The 18,088-nt window shown below is 41.3% G+C and overlaps 1 protein-coding gene across 3 annotated transcripts in view; it reads left to right on the forward strand.

Annotated features, from left to right (window-relative positions):
* Nucleotides 1-18,088, forward strand: part of caskin2a (CASK interacting protein 2a) — a 56,028-nt gene that overhangs the window by 28,873 nt on the left and 9,067 nt on the right. The window contains exons 4-15 of one of the 3 annotated variants that reach the window (XM_026177451.2): nt 836-933; nt 2,105-2,250; nt 3,022-3,117; nt 5,408-5,541; nt 9,044-9,152; nt 9,383-9,491; nt 9,607-9,701; nt 10,720-10,837; nt 14,299-14,427; nt 14,688-14,774; nt 15,563-15,690; nt 15,872-15,947. In XM_026177451.2, the coding sequence (XP_026033236.2) occupies nt 836-933; nt 2,105-2,250; nt 3,022-3,117; nt 5,408-5,541; nt 9,044-9,152; nt 9,383-9,491; nt 9,607-9,701; nt 10,720-10,837; nt 14,299-14,427; nt 14,688-14,774; nt 15,563-15,690; nt 15,872-15,947 (1,325 nt within the window). The remainder of the gene's footprint in view (nt 1-835; nt 934-2,104; nt 2,251-3,021; nt 3,118-5,407; nt 5,542-9,043; nt 9,153-9,382; nt 9,492-9,606; nt 9,702-10,719; nt 10,838-14,298; nt 14,428-14,687; nt 14,775-15,562; nt 15,691-15,871; nt 15,948-18,088) is intronic. The other 2 variants (XM_026177452.2, XM_026177453.2) reach the window with 2 other exon arrangements.

The raw sequence follows: 18,088 nt of genomic DNA on the forward strand, positions 1-18,088 counted from the left end.
AAGTTTCGTCTTGTTTTCTTTTTTTGGTGTACCTGGCCTCTTTAAAGCTAACTGTACCTAATAACTCTGGATCAAAGGAATGTATATATTATAGTTTATAATAATAGTTTATATCGATGTTTCTAAATACACATCTTGGATAGAAGATGGGACATAGGTCATCTATTTGTTCTGAACTGAACGTTTTGAAACCTGGACATTTTCTGCCTTTTAATGATGTAAAGTTCAACCTTTTGACATGAAAGTCTGTGGGTCACTTTGTGTGCCAGGAAGCTGTGTGTCAGATCTGCATGAACCTGTTGCTTAATGTGAGGTATCGGTAAAAAATTATCTGTTGTGACTACGTAAGTTTTGTTTCGCAATGACTGCATCAGGCTGTGACAAATCACCTGAAAGCATGAATGAAGCAGATATTTAATCCCCATGTCAGACGAGTGTGTCACAGCTTCAACTGTGGAGTGTTCACTGTGTTTCTGTCCCCCCAGAAAAAGCAAAACTCATCACCAAAGAATTTATGTCTTTAATTTCTCCCTTCATCTATATCGTGACCTGACAGACACCCAGAGACAAACACTTAGATTTTATCTCTGAAGCTGTGATGAACAAACACACTCACACATTTTCAAATTATACACACACATAAACCGTCACACCCACTTTATCAGAATTAGATCAGGTTTGATGTGACCACACACATACACATCAGTTTACTGTTTTTTTTGCAAAAGGTCTCACTGTAAAGGCAACAGGATGATTTCTAACTCTCTCATGCCCTCACCTGTCCCTACTCTTGATCTGTCTTGTCTTCATGTTTTTCCTCTGTCTCCTCTCGCAGCTTCTCGGCCCTGCATCATGCAGCTCTAACGGGGACCATCGAGCTGCTGTCTCTGCTGCTGGAGGCCCAGGCCACGGTGGATATCAAGGACATAAACGGTATCATGATGGCGGAACAGCTTTGCCGGTTAACCCAGTGTCACCACGCAAACCCACAATTTAGGGGGGGGGGGGGGAATCCCAAATGTTCATGATGAAGAAGTCAGTTAAGGTTAAATTGAGCATGAAACCTCTTCACAAGTTTTCTGACACTCTCAGCTGAAAATAAATTTGACCCATATGAATAAATATGATTCACTTTGAAGTGGCTGCAGTGCTAATGTAGATATCCTCAGACTCCAAGTGGAACACATACAGTTGAATTTGGCAGCTTGGCTCCTGAAACCAGAGGTGTGTAGAGCTCTTGAAGCATGTCCTGCCAGCTTTTCAGTTTTGTTGTATCCACTGGCCTCAGCAGGGGGCGTCGACCCTCCTTTGGGCATTATTGACAGCCAGTGCATGGAAACAGAATAGCTCTATATCCTAATCAGACAAACAAACAAAATCAAACAAATTCACCTAACCAGAAAACAACAGGAAGTGAAAGACAAACGAACAATAAAACTGCTCTCCTTATTCAACATGGCATAATACTTCCAAATCATTAATTACAGATAGTGCTAGATCTTATGGGACATGAAAATATCTTCTCAAATATGAAAAAGCTTTAGTCTTTCTGTACTGTGAAACAAAAACTGTTGCTCCAGCCTCTGTACACTTACTACTGTTATATTGTCATTAGAAGTTAACTTTAACACATTAACCACATCTGAGTATGAACTGCAGCACTGACTAATTTCCAACCTTTAGCTGAGAATTCAGTTTTCAGATCTTCTTTCCATGTGTTTAACTTCTAATGTGGACTCCTCCAGTAAACAGAATGTAAATCCACTTTCTTATCATCATCATTATTTCAATAAGTGTTTGTGAGGAACAGTTACAATAAAAAGCATATTCCAATTAAATGTATGCCTTAGTTTGTCAAAAGATATGATTGCATAATGATCTGGATGATAATTCAAGTGGAGGGAGGTGGTGCGCGAGCCTACAAAAATAACAGTGACAGCCTTAGTATATGTGTATTACTGATAGTTATTATGAAATAAAAGAATTTTTCATTTTAAGAGGTCATGCCTAAGTAGCAGTCCCTGTATCTAATAACATTTTAAAACGATTGCTTTTTTATTCTTGCCTCCTAACCTCTTCTTACCTTTCTCATTTCCACGTTTAGGCATGCGTCCCCTCCACTACGCAGCGTGGCAGGGTAAAGCTGACTCTGTTCTATTGTTGCTGAGAGCCGGCGCTGCAGTCAACTCCCCTTCCAATGATGGACAGATACCGTTGCATCTCTCTGCACAGTACGGACACTATGAGGTGGTGAGTAAGCAGACAAACACCAGAGGCTAAAGGCAAAGTTCCAAGGTTTTACCTGTCCTCCCATTTCACTGAAATCGATCCCCTTTGTGCCTCAGCTGGTATTGTCCAGCAACAATAGCAGTAATACCATTAATGCATACCATTAAAGAGCCTACAGGCAGTAACGACGAATATTCCTTTCTACGTGCTTGCTGGAATGTTTGAAATGACAGTTGCGTATACCGTGCACATACAGAACTTGTTACGTCATACAACCCCTACCCATGCCTGACCTCTTTAGAACACCGAGGCTGCACCCGACCTGTTTTATGTTCGTTCAGACAAACACACACACACACACACACACACACACACACACACACACATTAATGAGCATGTTGGGAAGACTGACATGTGAAAGCAAGTAAAAATAATAATAATAATGGATTGCATTTATATAGCGCTTTTCGGGACCCTCAAAGCGCTGTACAATACCACTATCCATTCACTCTCACATTCACACACTGGTGGAGGCAGCTACAGTTGTAGCCACAGCTGCCCTGGGGCAGACTGACAGAAGCAAGGCTGCCATATCGCGCCATCGGCCCCTCTGGCCATCACCAGTAGGTGAGGTGTCTTGCCCAAGGACACAACAACCGAGACTGTCCGAGCCGGGGCTCAAACCGGCAACCTTCCGATTACAAGACGAACACCCAACTCTTGAGCCACGAGTGCGTAATATATTAGTTGATTGCACTAATTTTACATTCTCTCCCTCTTCTTGGCTCTCAGTCTGAGATGTTGCTGCAGCATCAGTCTAATCCCTGCTTCATGAACAAGGCTAAGAAGACACCACTAGATTTGGCCTGTGAGTTTGGCAGACTGAAGGTATGAAAAGATTTTTGTGGAAGTTCCATATCTTTGATGTCTTCTTTTCCAAAATAAGAATGAGGTTGTTTTTTCTGCAGGTATTTGCTTATAAACCAAAATATTCCCTGGATTAAAACTGATTATGACATCACATGAAAAGTTCACACATCTGCTCAAAATGAAAATTATCCATTACTTTATTTTAAGTAATAAAATAATTTCTGAGATCATGATATGTACTCAGCACAGGGTTGCTGCAGGTCAAAAAAAGCCTGAAAAAGTCTCAAAGTTTGAAAATGAACGTTTTTTAAGAGAAATACTGTAGTTGTTAAATGTTCAGTCGTTTTTACAGCTGGCAAAAAAAAGTTAAAAATCAATGTATAGCGCTTTACTAGTCCCTAAGAACCCGAAAGCGCTTTACACATCCACACACTGGTGATGGCAGCTACATTGTAGCCACAGCCACCCTGGGCGCACTGACAGAGGCGAGGCTGCCGGATACTGGCGCCACCGGGCCCTCTGACCACCACCAGTAGGCAACGTGTGAAGTGTCTCAAAGACCGAGACTGTCTAAGCCGGGGCTCGAACCGGCAACCTTCCGATTACAAGGCGAACTCCCAACTCTTGAGCCACGATCGCCCCATGATGTGGGTTATAATGTGGGTTATTTTCTATATAATGTGGGTCATTTTCTATATCCATAGTTATTACAGTAATGTCACTTGCTCAGGTGACAGATGGATGTAGACACTGTGACTTCACCGATCGCTTTCTCCCCAGCACGCTAGCTTATTAAAACCACAGTGCCGGTAGATCTGACTTTAAAATCGAGGTCTGTTGCCTGTTTATATGGTATTATTTACAAAGTAGACATGTCTATGCTTTTTGTGCACTTCTCTGCGCTCTAATGTGGACCATAATGTGGACATGTTTCATTTAGTAAGACCTCGAGACCTTAAACTCATTCGAAAGATCGAAGGTGGTGAGGAGCTCCATACACCTGAAGTTATTCATGAAACCTACAGATGACCCTTAGTGGCTGTTAGAAGGAACTGAAGTTTAAAATGCCCCAGTTTTCTGAGCCATAAGTTAAGCCCATCTTTCATATGCAGTCTATGACTGCTCCATTAGCAACTTCACAGTAGAGGCCCATGCACTTACGTTACACTACCTGTTAACTGATGTAAAGAAAAAAAAATGAAAGTACAAATAGGAGAGACACCGAGAGAGGCAGCGGGAGTAATGTTCAATAACCATGAACAGCCTTCAGCTCCAAGAGTCTGTTTAGTTCCAGTTCAGTTAGTTTCACTTTAATGTCGTGTACCATCATAGTCCAAATAATATATGTAATTTCTTTTAATGTTGACCTTTTAATTGAGTTTAATCTAACTGAATGAGGGTGGAACAGTGGTGCGATGGTCAGCAGTGTCGCCTCACAGCAAGAAGGTCCTGGTTTCGAATGAATCAGCTGAATGGTGGTCTCTGTGTTATAGTGACAGACTAGAAGGTGCTCGAGTTGTACCCCGCCTCTCACATTATGACGCCTAGTATAGGCCCCACCCCCTCTGCAACCCTGAATTGGATAAGTGGAAGAAACTTGATGGAAACAGTTTATTTATTGATGTTTTACAAAGGTCACAGGAACCCCGGGGTTATTTTTTAAACAAAAAGAGTACTAAAGTTAGCCCTTTAGTGAGATGTATATAGGTTTTCTTCATATGTGCAATCCAGTTGTTTGCATATGAGAACACGTGTTTTTCATGCTTTTTTTTTATTTTAATGTGAATGGCCTAAGGCAAACACAAACCTTTGCTGAGACAACAAGGCTGAGCTAAATCGAGCTCATTTCTGTGAAAGCAGAAGAGGCTTCAGTAGCTCCTTTTAGACTTTGTGAAGAGATTGCATATTGCAGTGCCTCTGCCACATCAGTGGATAAGCCCAGCTGTGAGATGTATAGCTGGCTCTGTTATTAAGAATTAGACAGACGCACACTTCCCATGCTTGTTAAACGTTCGCTCGTCTGCTCTGAGTTTGCAGTTTGGCTATGAAAGAAAATCGTAAGCTTTGGGCTGTTTTTTGTCACACAGTATTTGTGGGTGTATGCAGAGGCTGTGGTATCTTTAGACGACTGCTGAGTAGTGGATAAGCCTCTGTGCTCGTTTAACCCTATATATAAGTCACCATTTACACTCTAATACGTCAATATATATTTTTAGCATATATACATATATATATATATATGTGTGTGTGTTACTAAGGCTGTAATTCCTGTCCTGATTCTGCCATTTCATCTCAATTTTTTTGTTAGGTGACTCAGTTACTGCTGAGCAGTAATATGGTTGCAGCCCTGTTAGAAGGAGAAAGAGGAAACGGCAGCCTGGACTCTCCCTCCACCACCCCACTCCACCTAGCAGCCAGGAATGGACACAAAGACATCATCAAGTAAACAGCAGCTCAGAGTGGCATTAAATGTTAAACATTATGATACAGTATCATGTAACACAGTGGATTCTGGATTCAATATCCAGGCATTGCTTTTCCTTTGATTGACAGTCTGAGCATCTGCGTTCACAGCCAGCATTTGCACACTGTTGTAGTTCAGCCCTTAAAATTGAAAAAATAAACTCTTAATTTTCAAAGGAATATAAAATACGTATAGTATGCACGAATAGTTTAGCTACAAAGTTGTTGTTGAACTGATACTTATGCCCACTAGTTAAAGAACTAGTATTTACAGTCATGGGAAATAGAAAGCAGGCCCACTGCAGGCAAAAACACACCATTAAGTACGCTACAGGAGATTCGCGCCCTGAATCATTCCAACGAATGTCACTAGAACAATCGCTAGCTGCACTCCACATGACAGGAAGCGCAAACAGGGGATGGGAATTACCGGTGCAGCTACACAGCTGGTTTAAAAGCTTGAGCCCAAGTAGAAAATATTTTATTAGGCGACTAGATGACTAATTGTCAATATTGTCACTAGTCAGTACCAGGCACACTAGTCATTTAATCTAATTGTTTCACATTTTAATTGATGCCCAATTCTGATGGAGCAGTTTTCTGCTGGAGCATCATTGTAGAGAAGGGCCATAAAAGTGTTGATCTCTGTCTCTTTTTTTTGTTAACTCTATTATTGTTAGTTCTTTAAAAGGCCAAGAATAAGACTGCAGATACAAGTGGCAGAAATACTTTTTCCGAAGGGTGGATGGACTCTTCCTCAACACAGGGTGAGCCAATCAGTCATTCAGGAAGGGCTCAGAGTAGACCTGCTACTCCTCCACATTGAAGGAGCCAGCTGTTTGCCTCCTGGGTAAGGTGTTCCAGCCAGGATTGTCCTACTGGAAGGAGGACGCGGGGTAGACCTAGCACACGCTGGAGAGATTATATCTCTCAGCTGGCTTGAGAATGCACCGACATTTCCCCAGATAAACTGGAGGAGCTGGCTGGGTTGAGGGAAGTCTTCCCCCGCTTCTGCTACTGCCCCAAGACCTCACTTTGGATAATCAAAAGAAAAAAACTGCCTAAACTACTTTTGCACTTATGCTGTGCAAAAGAATAGAACTTTATTAATCCCTTGGGGAGGTCCCCTAAAGGAAATAATAAAACTACTGTCACTACTACTGTACTATAATTCTGCTGCTGCTGGCATCATTTAAAAAAAAGGATGCAAAATGACCTTCACCTTATAAATGCTGCTGCTTTAACATGGTGTTTATTGTAGGCAAACTGTAATGGGTAAACTTAACACAGAAGTCCAATAACAGAACACCACTTGAGTTCAGATTAGACTGACCAGTCCTGCCAGTCACGCCCCTCCAGATTTCACTGGCCTCCACGTGAGCGGTAAAGTCTCCCAGTGGAGTGACATTCTCTGACCTGAAGGGTAGGGAAGCAACCCTCTTATCGCTTAAAATGCTGTTATTGCAGTCATATCCTCTCTGTGAATGGTACTCATAGCCAGTGATCAGTGGTCATGACATTTTGGATATTAACAATCATGAAACTGACCTCACGGCCCATTGTTAAGCAATGGTGCTAGCTCAGATGAGTCACAAAACGCTTCTCCCACTGAAAGCGCTATGTCCAAATGAACAGAATCAACTTGCTGGGATTTCTTTACGTGGATGTTCGAGCATGTGTCAAGACTGAACAAGAACTGTTACCATTTGAATTAATTCTGTAACTTTGTAACAATCTGTCCAGCACCAAAAAGAAAACATTGTACTATGAGGTTTAATCCCAATCGACTTTGCACTTTCAGCCTGTTTCAGCCTAAAAATGTCTTTGCCATGTAATCCCATCCCGCTGTTTTAGACATGCTGCCAACTATTCCCATCCCGTCTAAATTATTAAATATCTCATGCAACACCATCCATCTCCCCCTCTCCTGGAGTTGAAAGTGAATACTTAGTAATAAGTCCGTACAACATCATACCGCCCGTGATAATACTGGTGGAAGTTTGTGCATGATACAAAAATGTCATACTGCGATATCCTTGGTAGCAGAGAAGCCTATGCTCAACACAAACATGAACTGAAAAATAACACACACACACTCCTACACTTCACTGACAACCACATAAGTTTATTCAGAATTTACACAGCAGAATTTGGAAAATGATACTAAGGGATTTATGGCACTTCAAAGACTGCCATACCTAAGCTGCAAATGTATTTGTAACTTCTCCCTTTTTGCAATAACTGGAGGAGCTTTATGCAAACAGGATATGACTTTGTGCCTGGAAAGATGGGAACTTTCTGTTGTTTTAGTATCATATACATCTGCCTGTGTTAGAAACTACGCTTTAGCAATTCATTCAGAGATCATTTCTGATCATGACACCTCATGTTCAGAATCTTTGCTCTAGCACATTCTGTACTGTGTACAGTGTAAATTGAATGGAGTATCTGAGAATAACATTTCTATGGAGGACAGAAAAGTCTAAACTCTGTGAAGGTTTTCAGACATTCAGCCCTCTCAAGATTTCATACCATCAAGGTTAAAAGTGGTGCAAGAAGATTACAATAGGAACCTTTTATCCTCACAAATTACAACTTGGTATTTCTCCTGTCAGTACTATCTGTAGCATTTGGTTTAAAAACTCTACACTCACAAGGAAATGTTTTAAATTATTTTTAATAAGCTGTTAGATAATTATTTAAGGTTCTATTCATTAAAACATTTCATGAATGTTCTTAAAGTATGTGATTAAAAAAAAGATCAAAAATAAAATAATTTTGTTGCTGCACCTTTATTCCATATTCCATAAATGTCTACTTTTGATAGAATAATTACAAACATTTTTTGCTCATAAGTTGCAACATTTTTGAGTTTAAAGGACTGTGTTCAGTCTTGCAAAAAGCTAAGCAGTAATGGTGAGGATAAGAGAATAAGTAGCAGCCAGGTGCTGCTACTCAAATGCACTTGTTTAATTGATCATCAGGAGGTGTCACCACTTATAATATTATCAAAAAAAATACCACAGTCTTCCCAGGAGAGGGAGCAAATTTACCCTAAGGTTCCCCAATGGTCAGAGAAACTGCAAAAGATGTACTCTTAGACACTACCGGCCTCAGTTAGCATGCTAAATATTAAAGTTCCTGATAGTACAGTTAAACTGAACAAGATGGACTTGTATGGAAGGGTTGTCATGCCAACCCATGCCTTCTGTATACCAAATTTTTCTAGAGTCAAAGTTCAGACCTCAAACCAATTGAGATGCTGTAGGTGGAGTAAGATGTGTGGCCTAAGCACACAGAACAGCTGAAAACAAAAACAGAAACAAAAAAGAATCGAGGTTTTGCCATGACCCAGTTAAAGTCCAGGTGTCAACCCAATTAAATTTGCAATTGCTGACTGTGACTATATGACTTCATAAATTGCTGCAGATGTCTGCACACACCTGCACACTAACACGGTGTTTCTGATTGGACTTCCTAGGTTGCTCCTCAAAGCTGGCATTGACATTAACAGAGCCACCAAAGCGGGGACGTCTTTGCACGAGGCTGCCCTCTATGGCAAAACGGATGTAGTACGGCTGCTCCTTGACGTAAGGAAAGAAGAGAAACATTGTATCTGTTAGTCTTATGAGCCATGTGGAAGGCTGCTTTTTTACAACAAGTGTCAACATAAAGACTCTTCACAGAAACATCACACTATGTTTTCACCTGCTCAGTATTATTCTTTAATAAAGCAGATTGGAATTTAAGGGAGGGTTTGTTTTTAAAAGTCCGACTCCCACGTAGCCGTTTTACGATCTGTATGTGTGTGTGTGTCTAGGCGGGCATCAACGTGAACATGCGCAACACCTACAACCAGACGGCTTTGGACATTGTCAATCAGTTCACCACTTCCACAGCCAGCAGGGAAATCAAACAGCTGCTGAGAGGTCGGTAGCTCATGAAATGGTGTCTTGATGTTGCACTGATACATTTGGGTAATTTGGCTTCTCTGGTTTAGAAATGTGATCAGGTTTCTTTTTCTTTCTTTCTTTCTTTTTGCAGAAGCATCAAGCTCCCTTCAAGTTAGAGCAGTGAAGGACTACTGGAATCTCCATGATCCCACTGCACTTAACCTGCGGGCGGGAGATCTGATCATGGTACTGTTTTGTGTGTAAAAGTCTCAAAATGTTGTTTTATGGTTGTCATATTGTTTTTGTTCATTATTTTCATTGTCCTTGTTTATAGAAAAATGTAATTAAATGAAATTAATTTGAAAATCCCTAATATCACATTTAAAACAGTCATTATTATTCATTGCCTGGGAAAATTATGAAAGGAGAAGATTTCCTTATTTAATGAATTTAAAAACCTACTGAACAAAAATGTAGCCGACATTTGTTTTTATCAATCAGTAGCAGCAGTTTCTGTTTGGTAAGATTTTGCAAATTGTTTAAAGAAGAGAAGTTGAATCATTTATTTTATTATAAAAATTTCAAGAAAAGTGTTTTTTTGTTTGTATATGCTGACATATATAATTCTTACAAAGAAGAGCCAACACAAACATTGGAATCGGCTTGATTGAGATGAGAAAATGAGATGAAGTTGTTAGGTGAAGTTAGAGTGAAGCCTTGTTGTTAGGATTTGTGTGGTATGTTTCAGGGTAATTTCATGTACTCCAAAGCAGGAGACCACAGCAGAGGAACAGGCACAAACTTGCTGCTGCTGTGTCTCTCATTATCAGCATCATTATCACAGTTTGCTCTAATTCGTGTGTTCATGTCTTTATGTGCTCTCTGCTGTGTATTTTGATATATTTATGTGAGTCATAGGGACATCTGAGAGTTGTGTTTGAACTTGTATGCTGTTGTCTCTTACTCTGCCAGAAAGCAGAGGTGTTTGTTTTTCTTCTCTCGAGGCGCTTTGCTAATACTCACAATGAATAGATAGTGTATTTCCAGCCTACTGGCCCACTCATTATGGACTTAAGTGCATGCCTGTGGGTGTCGCACACAACATGCATGCTTAAAGCTATTGTATTTTTGCTAACACATAGCATTTTTTTGTTTTAATCAACGCCCATAGTGTTCATATAACTGTATCAATTGCTGAGACTGTGAAGTATACCAAGACTAATGCCATTTGTAATGAAGTGTTCTCATGGCTTCTTGCTGACAGGTCCTGGAGCAGCACTCAGACGGCCGGTGGAAAGGTCACATCCATGACACCCAGCGGGGGACAGACCGGGTGGGCTTTTTCCCCCCTTCAGTGGTGGAGGTCCTCAGCAAAAGAGCAGGTAAATAAATAGCTTATTCACACCTGCATAAACATCAGTTACCTTATTAATAATTAACATTAATACACTCCAGAATATTTATGCAAGTATTATAGTTGTGCTCCTCTCAGTAGTTGTAGAGTTATCCAGTTAGCAAGACGGTGAACAGAGAGGACGGCACCTTGGTTTGCATCTTCAGTTTACAGTGGCATACTTTGAATTTTGTGTACATGGCAACCTGTATCCAGTCCAGTCCAACTCAATACATGCCATTGCCACAAGGTTTGCTGTGTCTCTTTGCTGGGATATTATCTTCGATCCATCCAACGCCGCCAGGTTGCACCTCAGATGGTCCAGGAGCTCAGTGATGCTTTGGTCCACATCTGGGAGGAGATCCTCTAGAACACTAAGCTATCCTATGTGCTTAAATGGATGCTTAACAACATCTGGATAATCATTTTCATTTGAATTCAATTTCAATTCAGTTCAATTTAGTTTTATTTATACAGCGGCTGTTTGGCGACAGTGGAAAGGAAAACCCCCCTTTTAACAAGAACATTTCCATCAAACTATGTGCCATCCCTTAATTGCTAACACATTACCCATTTCATATCAGTGTAGACATACAGCATGATTTTCTTTCACTGTTGAGAGCTGATGTGTTTTCAGAGTATTCCTTTAATTTTTTTGAACAGTGTACATGTGCACTGTACAATTTCACATGAAATACCAAGCCTACCTTTTTCATTTAATTTGTGTCATTTCAATAGAAATTCCCAATAGTTTTACAAAATGTTAAAAAAACAAACAAACAAAAAAACCCCAGTGAACTAAAACATACTAAAAGGGCTCAGAAATACTGCTGAGAAATAAGAGGAAGTGCCAGGTCTCATATTCATATAATTATCTGAGACATGAAAATATCTGTCAAGTTTCATATTTATTTATTTGTTTACTTGTTTATTTTTGTAGTCCAGGGGCCCGTTCTTCGTACCTCGCTAAGTAGGTTAGCTGGATTAGATTGTTGACGATTTCGCGTGATCTTGGATCGTTCGGTTCCCCGAAGCTCATCCGGGACTTGCTGCCATAGCAACAGAGCCGTAAGCGTAAATCTGCTCGGGAGCAGGTTCACTTTATGTAAACAGGATTAGATCGCGGCCACGCAGGTATGTCCGCTTCATTTATACGAAAGCAACAGCGATATTCCACCACTGTTTCAGCATAAATAAATAACATCAATGTAACTAAAGATAATGCAGCACTTGATCCATTTATTGATGTCACACAGACACATACAGGTCATTTCCTAAAAAAGGGAAATGTACTATTAACATTCTATTACATGCATGTGATTATTACAGATGTAATTCATATTTCAGAGTAGCAATTGCAAATTACTTTGTGTAATCAAGATGAGAGACCACGGCTATAAAAGCGAAGGTGGATTTGGGAAGTCTGTTGCAGCCATGTCCTGTCCGTTTACGCGAGCCACCCATTGCGGAAGGTGCAAGATTGATAAGGAGAGTCCTCAGAATCCAGCGTATATTGCGGGATAGACAGGATCCTTCAGCTCAGCGCGACAGTGTGCTCATAGAGAGATGTCGATTTTCCCGTGAGGGTATTATTCACTTAACCAACTTGTTGACGAGGGGGTGCAGGACCACCACCTGTCTTTTGTTGCTCTGCCCTTTTCTTGGTTGCTGTTATGAACAAACAAACAGATTATTTCAGGGTCTCTGTCCAAGAGACTAAAAGCAATATAAGTGATAAATATTACCATTCTGTAGAATATTCTTATATTTCACTTTTACTTGTTCCCATGTTCTAGTGGGTCCTGTTTTGTGGCTCTAATGTGAAAGAGGATATAATATAACATATTATAATATAATATATAATGTAATATAATATAATGAATTTACCCTACCGCCTACTGGTGTTGGCCAGAGGGGCCGATGGCGCGATATGGCAGCCTGGCTTCTGTCAGTCTGCCCCAGGGCAGCTGTGGCTACAACTGTAGCTGCCTCCACCAGTGTGTGAATGTGAGAGTGAATGAATAGTGGCATTGTAAAACGCTTTGGGTGCCTTGAAAAGCGCTATATAAATCCACTCCATTATTATTATTATTATTAAATTACTTACGAGTTTAATTTGTCAGCAACTTCCTGCCAGCCCTCTCTCCTTGCTTTTGCAGCCTTTGCAGTGTTCCCTTGCGTTTTAATTAAACTCTGAAACTCCTGAAATCCCTCAATCAAGAGTTCCTGCTCTGCTACTGAAAAATACTGAGCGCGCTCCTTCGACATTTTCGCCGACCAATCAAAGGGTTGCCGATCAATGTTTCTACTATCGATGCGTAGCCCCTTTTACGACACCCAGTGATCTCACATTACTTCATCCAGCTATACTAATCGTCAACAACAGGTGTGTTCGGAGAACCGGGATAGCGAGCTCAAAGTTAGCGCGATGATTTGATCTTGGATGTAGTAAGCGAGGTACAAAGAACGGACCCCTGAAGTACCACCAGCCTGGGCAAACACATTTATTGTGGACATGAATTCAGACAACTGTATTTTGGTGTTGATAACACCTAATTTGACCCATGACGACTCTTATATATCTGGGCTACCAAAATATCTCCACACTTGTACACGAGCAGGATCTATCATGTTTGCAGACATGGCCGCTGGAGAATTCAGCATGCTTGTAAATCAACAAATTTAATCCCTGTGAATATGAGCTCCTCACTTGTTTGCAGCTGTAAAACCCCCGACTTTCTAGCACAGAGAGACCAGCACAGTCAGGGCTCCAAAAACAGCTCCAGACATGAGTGCACACTTCTGTGTCTTCAACAAGCCAGTCCACACACACACACACACGACAGTCTCACGGAGAAACACATTAATAGGATTACTATGGCCAGATTGCAAAGTGTCAGCTCAGTGTTAAAGCCTTCACAGCCTACATCGGGGTATTCTGTGTGTGTGGGCGTGTGTGTGTGAGACTGCTCATGCTTGAGGAAAGAGACGAAAGAAGAGAGTTCGCCTCAGAGTTGGTGATGGGCTCTTTGCTTATGAGGCAAACTCAGCAGGTTGTGTGCACCTGTGCAATAGTGTGTCTGAGCTCTGTGATAATGTCAGTGATGTCAGCAAACAGAGACCAATACCACACTAAGGAAGAGTAAGCCTTCTCAGTGTCTTTGGTGATCTTAAACTTCCATTCAGCAGCCTGTTATGTAACTGTAGAGGGGATTTACCGAGAGGGGGTCTGTCTGTTTTTAGTTGTTGTTCCATGTACTCAATGAAAAAGAATACATGACGGAGACAAATGTTAAAGTTGATGATATTCATAGCTCTTCATTGCATGGTTAAAGAGCTTTCGATGCCTGTGCATGCATTTCAAACTGCCACCGAACACGCATGTGCATTATCTGCTTTCCCTCACTCATGCATGTCCACCTCAAACCAAACCTGTCTCCCTGGCCGTAGGAGGCACGCTCTTCCGCCAAGCTTCAATGCCTTGCAAACGACAACACTTTGTGTCCGGAGCTCCTCCTTCGAGTCACGGCCCTGCCCCTCAGACTGATGACTTATACATCCTTGGCTATGACCCTGCAGGTACACACACAGATGCACTCACCAACCTTTTCCCTGTTTTACCACCTGCGGTGGATTCACGTTATCCCAGGCAAGGCAAGGATTGTTGGACAGGAATGTTTCTGTCCATATGCTCCCAAACAGCACCCCAATCCCAGTTTTTTCTTGATGAAAAAACTTTCCCTGATGCTGTGTCAGCTTGATAGATCCAGTCCCAGCTCCGGTTCTGCAGTAGGCAGAGTGTACCGTGAACGTTTGTCTAAAGTGTGTGTGTTTATTAGGTGCTCCATTGGGCAGTCAGCTCTCAACCCCAGCTAGTTCTGCTAGCCCCACTCAGGAAATCTGGGTCCTCAGGAGCTCTCCCACTGGTAAGAGTGTGTGGTCCTAAACCCCTAATACCCCACCCACCGAAACCCCAATCGCCGGTGAACTTGTAGACCAGTCAAGTCACCACATTTTTGATAAACTGGGTCTTTTTAAAGAAGCTTATTCCTGTTTTATCCTTTTATATACCAGAGTTTTGACCTTACCATGCTAACCCTTCAAATCCCACCCTCTGCTTTATACACATCTAACAATCCAGCAACCATAACCAGTTCTCTTGCAGCAGGACATTACTATGAGGGAGCAGCATGAAGGTCTCTTTTTAAGTTCTTCTTCTTTTAAGCATGTTGGAGCTTCCTCTTATTCTCTGAAAATCTCCGCAAACATATTAATGTTTTTCTTCTACTATGTAATATATATTCAGTTATTTCCTGAACAGAGAGAATGTCGATTCCACTAAAACATAATGTTTTAATAATTTCATAAATGTTGAAAATTCTTTACATACATAAGAAGCTTGATATTAGCATCTTTTTGTTAAATATGGAGCTAGTGGCAGAGCGTGATTAGCCTTGCTTAGCATAAAACAACTTACTAACAAACACCTTCCATCGATTCAATCTGTATGGTGAGGCAATAAATCCTTCAGTAATAAATAGGACTTAATAGTTTTTATGTATTTATTTATTTACTTATTTTTAGTACAGTAGGCAGCACATATAAATATATAACCTATAAACTGCCGGCTACAATTGTCTCCTAACTCAGACACTCCACAGGTCTCCTGTCAGTCTGTCATCTCTCTCTGTTTTGCTTTCTTTGCTCTTCTCAGGTGACAGAAACAGTGTCGGCAGCGCCGGCAGTGTTGGTAGCAGCCGCAGTGCAGGGAGTGGTCAGAGCTCAGAGAGCGGCCACAAACAGAATGGGATTCATTGCTGCCACAACAATGACGCTGGCAAGGTCAGATATGCACAGAGACAACCAAGGTGGACACTAAAAAACAAGGAGATGCTCTGCTTCATATGTCGACAGCAGACAGTTTCACTAATAGTAACAGAAATGAACAAAGTGTGGAGGATGTCAGTAATGCACTAAAGTACTTTTCTCTATCGTTGAGTACGCCTTTGTTTTGTGTGTGCAGCTGGCTCCCTCTGCTGGCGAATCAAGGGACCGCGTTATAGGAGTGGACCACAGCACACAGGTTGATGGATCCACAGGTTAGTAAGAAGATGACAGATGTTTCATTCGGTGACTCTGTTTGACAATAATAATAATTCTGTTAGCTGTGATTCTTCCAAGGTCCTAGACTTTCTGAAGGTCTTTCAGAGTTTTTCTTTTGCGGGTTGGCTGCTTTTTCAGTCCAGTTGTTTTACCTGACCTTTTAAATGGTAGATGGTAAATGGACTGATTCTTATATAGCGCTTTTCTACTCTCCCGGAGTACTCAAAGCGCTGTATGCAACATGCCACATTCACCCAATCACACCCATTCTCACGAGCACTTTCTCTATACATAGTGCTTTCTAGGTACATTCACACGATGGATGCATCAGAGAGCAACCTGGGGTTAGTATCTTGCCCAAGGACACTTGACGTGCAGACTGGAGGAGCCAGGGATCGAACCACCAACCTTCCGATCAGTAGATCGGGGGTGGCTCTACCTCCTGAGCTACAGCCACCCGATTCTTCTTTTACAGAAGAATGTTTTTTTTGTTTCTTTATCTACTTAATACTGGCCTATGAATCTTTCAACCATAAAAGGGTTGTATCTTTAGAAACCACGGGGCTGCTGTGTGCAGGGATCATAGAGCATTGTTCTGCTGTTTTTGTTGATGGTCTGAAAGGAAATGAGATGGAGGGGGACAGTAAATGCTTACCATACTTTACTTCACCACTGAAGCCAATAAAACCAGCATCTTCTTTCATCTACGCAAGCCATAAAAGCCCAGATCACTACTTCACAAGAAACACTAAAGGCCTGGAGAAATGTGCTCTGCTGTCAGGTATAATGGCAGGTGCAGGATTGCATGTTTACAGTATTTTCAGAACTTAAGTTCATTCTGCTGAGATAAGGCTTTTCAAATGTTAACACTCAAAGAAGCAGAGAATTCCCGTTGACCTCAGGGTGAATCGGAAGGGGGGGTTAAAGTGCAGGAGAAGAGGGAGGAGACAGGGAGCATCAGGAGCAAAAGACATCTGTTAAATGCCTGAGAAAGAGGAAGGAAGACAGGGAAGAGGAGCTGATGTCTGCCCTGCACGAAGGATAGGTGGAGGGAAGGATGAAGTGTGAGACATCAGGAGCTCTCCGGCTCTCGTTTTTTCTCAGGGGTAAGACCGTTGTTATAATTTGACATGATGTTTGACGTTTTGTCAGAGGAGAAAGGGTTCGATCCTGTTTTAAAGGACCCACTGCATTCCAAATTTTTGGTTAATATTTCATTGGGAATCACCTTATTGGTGCAGAAATATAATTTTATGCCTGCCAAACTTTGTTATCTTCGACATTTTTGATAGATTCAGCTAAAGAAATGGGAAAGAAATTGTGTTTTTGCCACAGTCTGATAGTTATTGTCAATATTTCAACCTTTCTTTCTTTGCTTGTTGTCTGTTGTGGGCAGATAAAAGATAAATAAATAATAAGATGAAAAACTGTTTTATATTTGATCATTGAGTTCCTCTTATGCTGTACTTGAATGAGTCGTGGTCAGACTTAAGTGGCTTAAAAAAATCAAACAGTTGGAAATAGTTGGGTGCAAAGACTGGAAAACACGTGAAAGCCCTTCAGGAAGCCTGGAGATACCAATCTTGCTTATGGGTTAAGGACCTACAGCCCTGTCTAGCTCTCCTACAGTGACTGCCCGTCTGCTGTAATCTCCTCCATGCTCTTGAGACTATGCCGGGAGACACAGCAAACCTTCTGGCAATAGCATGTATTGAGTTGGACTACCTGCACAACCTCTATTCCTATCCAAATGCAAAACTAGTGAAAAACAGTCAGAAAAGCTGAGGAGAGAAAAAAAAATGTCAGTTGCCTCCACCTTTAAAACCATTCTTGATTTGATGGGCGATCACTAACCTAGAAATGTAACTGACTGTATTTGAATTGTAGTTGTACTTTTCCACAGTACAATGACACAAATTCCTCATCTCTTTCCATCTTGTACAAAGAGCATGTCGCAAGAAGCACGACTGCGTTGTTTTGATGGGTGATTATCATGCTGAATAAGTTAACTCATCTCCCAGGAACATCTTGACAGTGCAGTGTCTTATATTACTTATTGCCCTGTTACAAGGTGTATCTGCGTGTCTGTAAGAGGTCTTAAATAAAAGTTATTGAGAAATGAAAAGATCAAATGTTG

This window comes from Astatotilapia calliptera, chromosome 8, assembly GCF_964374335.1.
Source record: "Astatotilapia calliptera chromosome 8, fAstCal68.1, whole genome shotgun sequence".
NCBI lineage: Eukaryota > Metazoa > Chordata > Actinopteri > Cichliformes > Cichlidae > Astatotilapia > Astatotilapia calliptera.